The sequence below is a fragment of the Priapulus caudatus genome, unplaced genomic scaffold (assembly GCF_000485595.1).
Source record: "Priapulus caudatus unplaced genomic scaffold, Priapulus_caudatus-5.0.1 Scaffold106, whole genome shotgun sequence".
Lineage (NCBI taxonomy): Eukaryota > Metazoa > Priapulida > Priapulimorpha > Priapulimorphida > Priapulidae > Priapulus > Priapulus caudatus.
The window spans coordinates 351,394-358,686 of NW_014577167.1; the positions used below are offsets into that span (position 1 = coordinate 351,394).

At 47.4% G+C, this 7,293-nt stretch overlaps 1 protein-coding gene across 2 annotated transcripts in view; it reads left to right on the forward strand.

Annotated features, from left to right (window-relative positions):
- LOC106805239 (delta-aminolevulinic acid dehydratase-like) overlaps positions 1 to 4,781 on the forward strand; it is a 9,673-nt gene extending 4,892 nt beyond the window's left edge. For both annotated transcript variants that reach the window (XM_014806762.1, XM_014806761.1), the window contains exons 2-9: positions 1,374 to 1,521; positions 1,689 to 1,824; positions 1,953 to 2,036; positions 2,229 to 2,373; positions 2,725 to 2,812; positions 3,039 to 3,155; positions 3,389 to 3,488; positions 3,802 to 4,781. In XM_014806762.1, coding sequence (XP_014662248.1) covers positions 1,402 to 1,521; positions 1,689 to 1,824; positions 1,953 to 2,036; positions 2,229 to 2,373; positions 2,725 to 2,812; positions 3,039 to 3,155; positions 3,389 to 3,488; positions 3,802 to 3,863 — 852 coding nt within the window. In that variant the 5' untranslated portion in view covers positions 1,374 to 1,401 and the 3' untranslated portion in view covers positions 3,864 to 4,781. The remainder of the gene's footprint in view (positions 1 to 1,373; positions 1,522 to 1,688; positions 1,825 to 1,952; positions 2,037 to 2,228; positions 2,374 to 2,724; positions 2,813 to 3,038; positions 3,156 to 3,388; positions 3,489 to 3,801) is intronic.
- Positions 4,782 to 7,293: the final 2,512 nt, after the last annotated feature.

A 7,293-nucleotide genomic window follows, 5' to 3' on the forward strand; every position in this document is an offset into this window, starting at 1 on the left:
CCCCCCTGGCTACGGGCCTGAGCAGCGTACCAAAACCAGGTTACTGCGACCTTTATTTGACCTTTACCTTATCCTTGATCATATTTCCCTTCCGCTCTATAACTCGGCCCCTAATTGACCTAGCGCTACCAAACTTGGTATACTTACACATCTTAGGGAGAAGGTGTGTCGCGTACCAAAACAAGGTCACTGCAGCTTTTGTTTGACCTTGACCTTGACCTTGATCTTGATCATATTTCCTTTCCGCTCTATAACTCGGCCCCTAATTGACCTAGCGCGACCAAACTTGGTATACTTACACATCTTGGTGAGAAGGTGTGTCGTGTACCGAAACCAGGTCACTACAATCTTTATTTGACATTAACCTTGACCTTGACCTTCATCATATTTCCCTTCCGCTCTATAACTCGTTCCCTAATTTACCTAGCGCGACCAAACTTCGTATACTTACACATCTTGGGGAGAACACGGGGGATACATGTAGTTGGCGACAACTGCCCTTTCTAGTTTAATATAGATTGGAGTATCGTGCACTCATATAATTTCACTCTAGCTTCTACTGTGAAATTGCCTAATTGGTTTGGTTTAGTCATTGTTAGGATTTCCCCCATCATATACCTGCCTCTGTCTGTTCTCTCCATGTCTTTATGCTGAATAATACAGATTTATTTAATCACGCAATGTATTCTTCATGTTTCTCTACTCTCTTTTGCATATTATTATTAGTAATTGCATGTAATTGCCATTCAAATGCTGCTCTGCAGCACACAAGTTTGTCGCACGCACGCCATTGTGAACAAACAAGAAAAATATCGAGTTGTGTTTGTTTTTTTGTGTTTTTTGTTGTTCTCTATACTTTTGTTGTGTGTGCACAATGGCATGCGTGAGGTAAACTTGTGTGTTGCAAAGGAGCATTTGACAGGTATTTACAGGAAATTATTACGAATAATAGTGAAAAGACTGTAGAGAAACATTAAGACTTTGGTAGTAAATATTTACCATCATTGTATTAATGAAATTTCCAATTGCCTGTGGGCCAATGGCTTTTCAGATATTACTTTGGTGTCTTTAGTCCCTTAGCCCCTTATAGTCTTTCAGTCATTGTTACAAACTCTCATACGGATACTAGAAGTGATCGAACAGTTGAAGGCTTATTTGAACTATTACCCCCTGCACTTTGTTCTCTTCACGATTGACTACACAGCTGTTAACTAAACCTATTTATTTTGAATTAGGTTTTATGCAAAAAGAGCTGGAAGTGTTAACTATTTGTCTATTGCCGTGTGTAATATTCTGCTGCAATAGCTTTGACTAGGACATTCTAGCTACATGTGAATACCAGTTTCTCACCAATATTTATTTTTATTTTTTAGTGATGACCCTTATGCAGTTGATCCAATCATGGCCCTTCCTGGGCAAGCAAGGTATGGTGTAGAGAAGCTGGAATCTGTGCTGAAGCCACTAGTGGACAATGGACTAAAGGCTGTATTGCTCTTTGGTGTTCCAATGGCACTTCCTAAGGTGTGTCTAGTAGCCGTGTATCAAATCTCCTACTTCATTGTCCTGCAAGTATGGTGGTATAATAGTCAATCAGATTTGCATCTGTTGATTCGTTAATGATGATCGTTGATAAAGAAAACATTAAATGTGACAAGCACATAATATGTGTGTGTGACATTTTCTTGCAGGACCAGCGAGGAAGCTGTGCTGACTCCCCGAACACACCTACTATACTCGCAATCATCAAATTGAGAGAGCTGTTCAGTGACCTTCTCATCGCTTGTGATGTTTGTTTATGTGCTTACACAAACCATGGCCACTGTGGTGAGTGTCGATGGGGAGAAGCAGCAATCCAGCATATATGATTCAAGGAACAAATGTTTAGGCTGCCACTATAATTAAGTAATGTCATCTGGTGTATTATGATGCAGATGCACAGTTTGCTATTTCAGGCATTCTTCATGAGGATGGGACTATTAATAACAGTGCCAGTGTAAATAGACTGGCTGAAGTAGCACTACAATATGCCAAGGCAGGTGAGTTAGACACAGTGGCTAATTGTAAAATATGCGTAGTCAAACAGTGGCTTATGGTATGCATTGTAAATCTCGGTCCAAATTCAAATATGCTGAAATTTTAATTCTTGGTATGGAAAACAATAATCACCATGTATGCTTATGTCTTAATTGTCTCTCTGTGTAGACATCACTCGGACATTCATTTATCAGGTTGTCACGTAGTTGCGCCTTCTGACATGATGGATGGTCGGGTGAAAGCCATCAAGGATGCTCTGAAGGCACACGACCTTGGTCACCGCGTGGCGGTGCTCAGCTATAGCGCCAAATTTGCATCCTCATTTTATGGGCCATTCAGGTTTGTCCATGTGCAGGTATTTTTGTAGTAATGCAGATAGTTTTAGCCGGGCCAAGCTTGCCTTGTAATTTTACTTTTATCTAATTTAAAAAAAGATAAGGATAAAAAGTACATACATTGCATTCAGAGCCATATTGTTATTTTGAGTTTGTATGGTAAGTACCTGCATCTTAAATTTAGATAGATTATTCTATTGATAACAAAATTATGAATCTGTGATTATTCACTCCAATTAAAATGATATCTTATGTGTGTGTTTGCATAATCTGACACCCGATGATTATGTGTATTATTATCGAACCTGGGTGGAGCTACAATGTAGATGTTCAAACCATATTTCTATATTTGAAGGGATGCTGCAAAGTCGGCTCCATCTTTTGGTGATAGGAAGTGTTACCAGTTGCCCCCGGGGTCCAGTGGCCTAGCCATGCGAGCTGTGGTGAGTGATAATCGTGATCGGAAATACCAATCATACCCAGTGTAGCTGTCGACTGCTGTTCTAGATTTTACATACTTTCAGAAAATTTCGAAATTTTTTATTATACATCATTTATTTACTTGAACTGGCTTACGTACCATCTAGGCACTTACGAGGGATAACTAATTATTTACTTGCACCCTGTTTTGGTCGAGAGAGTTTATGTGGGCGGTATGCTTGATTGTAGGCGAGGGATATAGAGGAGGGTGCAGATATGGTGATGGTGAAGCCTGGCATAGCTTACCTGGACATCGTGAGGCAGTGTAAAGACAAGCACCCAGAAATGCCCATCGCAGTCTATCAGGTAGAGAAAGCTATGTGTAGGATTTTCACAACATTGCCAAAAATGGTGTAGTGTCGTCCGTCATGCCTGAATAAAACCAACCATTCCTAATCATGGCTTAGAAGTACGGTCTAGTGAAAACAGACTTTGTAGCGTATTTTGTTTCCCAGCATTTGATAAGAGCATAGATGGCATTTGTCACCTGCTGTTTTGCTTGTTAAGAAAAGAAAACGAGAGTTGTTAACTGTCAATAGGTGTCTGGTGAATATGCAATGTTACATCATGGGAGCAAGGCTGGGGCATTTGACTTGAAGACCATGGTACTGGAGACATTCACGGCCTTTAGGCGAGCTGGTAAGTGAGCCATTACGTATTTGTTAGCAAGGAGGTTCAGTTTTTTCTTCGGCTTGTATTTAGTGAGAACTGTATCTCGGTTATATATCATAATGCCTACAGGAAAACTTCTGATTATCTCCATATATTACCAGCAGATGGCGCTAGCAGTATTCACAGCTCTGGAGAGAAACTGTATTACTCTTTGACCTTCCGTTTCTGCGTCCCTACAACTTCTTTCATTTATTCTGCGGCGTGAAGAAGTTACTGAACGAGACTTGCGAAAGCCCTAGCGTCCTCAGCCCTAACCTGAGATGGTAACTGTGTGTTGCAGGTGCAGATGTGATCATCACCTACTTTGTGCCACAGCTCTTGCAGGAATGGGGCGTCTTGTAATCGAAGCAACGTTGCTCCGTTTACGATTTCACAGCTGACTAGGCGGCTGAACCTTTCCGAACGTCAGCAACATGGCAACATCACTCGTACCACGAGACTCTAAATCCATGCTCATCAACCTTGTGGAATGTTTCACGTAGGCGAGCCAAGCGTGAAAAATCTGAAAAGTTTAATGCATGCATTTATTCGGTTGTTTATGACTCACGTATTCTGACGTGAACTGCCATGTTTTTGGCCACTTAGCGTTTAATGGGCGTTTACGCCTAGTAGATGTGTAAAAATGCGTGCTAACAGGCTAAAAGCATGCACATAAATTTACCGTACGTAATTCGGGGGCATTAATTATACACAAGTGAGAATCGTGACGTGCTTATAATTATGAAAGTAAGCAACGATGCCACTGCTTGCATTATGCGACAGGTGTAAGTTAAATGATGTATGTCGTTAGGGTGGAACCAGGAATCGAGGGGAGATGTTAACCATCTCATTGTCTACACTGGTTTATGATCAATTCAAAGACCTAGTTTAAGGTCAATACCAAGGAAATAAAAACTCAGGTGCTGATGATTTACTACAGCACTGTTTGTTTGTGGTCCGATCTCGTAATAGCAATCTCGCGTGTAACATAATATACTGACCTGTCAAATATTGTTCCAATGAAACTAATTAATTAGTGGAAGGTGGAAAGTATCAGGAATAATGAGGGAAGCAGGTCGTGTACATTGCGAAAGCGTAATGCGTTACGGTGAGCTACTCTTTCAGCTGTTGTGGAAATTGGTTGTCAATAAATCATCACATAATGCAAAATATTGATTTATGATACAACCCCTACATTGCTACATTTTGAAGATTCATGGCACTGTCATGTTAATGAGAGCGTCAGCTAATATATTGTCCATGTTCAATTTTCCTTAATTACATTTCAACAAGCTTACATTTCGTTAATTTATGCCTGTCTATAATTCTCCGCTGATACCTCCTTTTTATATGTTGCTAAGATGCAAATCATTGTGCGGAGCCACTGTAACACTTGTTACTATAATCTCACAACCTATTCACTTACCTAACTTCACACCAATTTGCAACTAAAATTTGCCTTACCTGCTCATTTCACCTAACTAACTCCATTGTCACTTGAGCAACTAATATAATGAGTAAGAAACTGTTGGCATGTTGATTCCGTCGTCATGCGAGGGCTTAGCACTTGACCTGTGAGTTAAGCCACTCGGTCGCCTCGCCCGCTGGTAACATCCCAGTTGGCCTACACCCATTTCGCCTACGTCCCATTTTGCCTACGTCCCATTTCGCCTACTCCCATTTCGTCTACTTTCAGAATCGGCAATATTTCGCCTACTCCCAGTATGCTACTCTATTTTCTATTTTTGTCAAGTTGCGTTCTCATTATTTGTACCTATGTTTTCTTCTGGTTACTGTAGTCTATGTATGCCAATCAAAACCATATTTTATTATTTATAAATGATTGCTTAGTGAACAAACCGATCGTAGACGTAATGGGAGTGGGGTAGATTTTGAGCGTAGACGAATTGGGAGTAGGCGAAATGGGTGTACTGTAGGCGAAATGGAAATTTTGCCGTAGGCGAAATGGGAGTAGGCCAACCGGGAATAAATCGACGGTGAAAGTGTGTGCGCTGGTCCGCATTGCTGGAGGGAGGTGGAGGTGGAGGTCCGCATTGCTGGGGGGAGGTGGAGGTGGCAGCGTCCGCATTGCTGGGGGGAGGGGAGGGGAGTTTCCGCAATTGCGCTGGGGGGAGCGTGGAGGTGTGAGGTCCGCATTGCTGGGGGAGGAGCGTGGAGGTGCGAGGTCCGCATTGCTGGGGGGAGTGCGAGCGTGGAGCGTCCGCATTGCTGGGGAGCGTGGAGCGGTGGAGGTTCCGCATTGCTGGGGGGAGGTGGAGGCTGGAGCCGCTCCGCATTGCTGGGGGAGGTGGACGGTGGGAGGTCCGCATTGCTGGGGGAGGTGGAGGTGCGAGGGTCCGCATTTGCTGGGGGGAGGTGGAGTGGAGCGTCGCATTGCTGGGGGGAGGTGGACGCGTCCGCATTGCTGGGTGGGAGGTGCGACCGGTGGAGGTGGCCGCCTGCTGGGGGGCAGGTGGAGTGAGGTTGGAGGTCCGCATTGCTGGGGGGAGGTGGAGGTGGAGGTCCGCATTGCTGGGGGGAGGTGGAGGTGGAGGTCCGCATTGCTGGGGGAGTGCGAGGTGGAGGGTCCGCACTTGCTGGGGGAGGTGGAGGTCCGCCATTGCTGGGGCGAGGCTTGATGGAGGTGGAGGTCGCATTGCTGGGGGCGAGCGTGGAGGTGCGGAGCCGTCCGCATCTGCTGGGGGGAGGTGGCAGGCTGGAGCGCTCCGCATTGGCTCGGGGCGGAGGTGCGAGGTGCAGAGGTCCGCATTGTGGGGGGAGGTGGAGCGGGTTGGAGGTCCGCATTGCTAGGCGGGAGGTGGAGGTTTGGAGCCGTCCGCATTGGCTGGGCGGCAGGTGGAGCGTCCGCATTGCTGGGGGCAGAGGTGGAGGTCCGCATTGCTGGGGGGAGTGGAGGTGGAGTCCGCATTGCTGGGGGGAGGTGGAGGTGGAGGTCCGCATTGCTTTAGGGGGAGGTGGAGGTGGAGTGTCCGCCATTGCTGCGGTCGGAGGTGGAGCCGTCGCCCATTGCTGGCGGGGAGTGCGAGGTCCGATTGCTAGGCGCGCGAGAGTGGAGGTCCGCATTGCTGTCGGGGATGTGGAGGTGGGGTCCGCATTGCTAGGGGAGGTGGAGTTGGAGGTCGCCATTGCTGGGGGCCGAGGTGGAGGTGGAGGTCCGCATTTGCTGGGGGTGAGGTGGAGGTCCGCATTGCTGGGGGGACGGTGGCAGCGTGGAGGTCCGCATTGCTGGGCGGGAGGTGGAGGTCCGCATTGCTGGGGGGAGGCTGGAACGGTGAGGTCCGCCATTGCTAGGGGAGAGGGAGTGGGGCCGTCCGCCATATAGCTGGGGGGAGTGGGGTGGAGGTTCCGCATTTGCTGGGGGAGGTGAAGGTAGGAGGTCCGCATTGCTGGGGGAGGTGGAGGTGGACAGAGTCCGCATGCTAGGCTGGGAGGTGGAGGTCCGCATTGCTGGGGGGAGGTGGAGGTGGAGGTCCGCCATTGCTACGGGCGGAGGTGGAGCGTGGAGGTCCGCCATTGCTGGGGGAGCGTGGAGGTGGAGGTTCCGCATTGCCTTGGGGGGGAGGCTGCGGAGCGTCCGCATTGCTGGGGGAGAGCGTGTGAGCGTGGAGGTCCGCAATTGCTCAGGGGGCAGGTGGAGGTGGAGGTCCGCTTGCCTGGGGGGAGGTGGATGGTGGAGGTCCGCATTGCTGGGGGGGAGGTTGGCAAGAGTTGAGGTCGCATTGCTGTCGGGGAGGTGGCAGGTGAGGTCCGCATTTGCTGCGGGGGAAGGTGG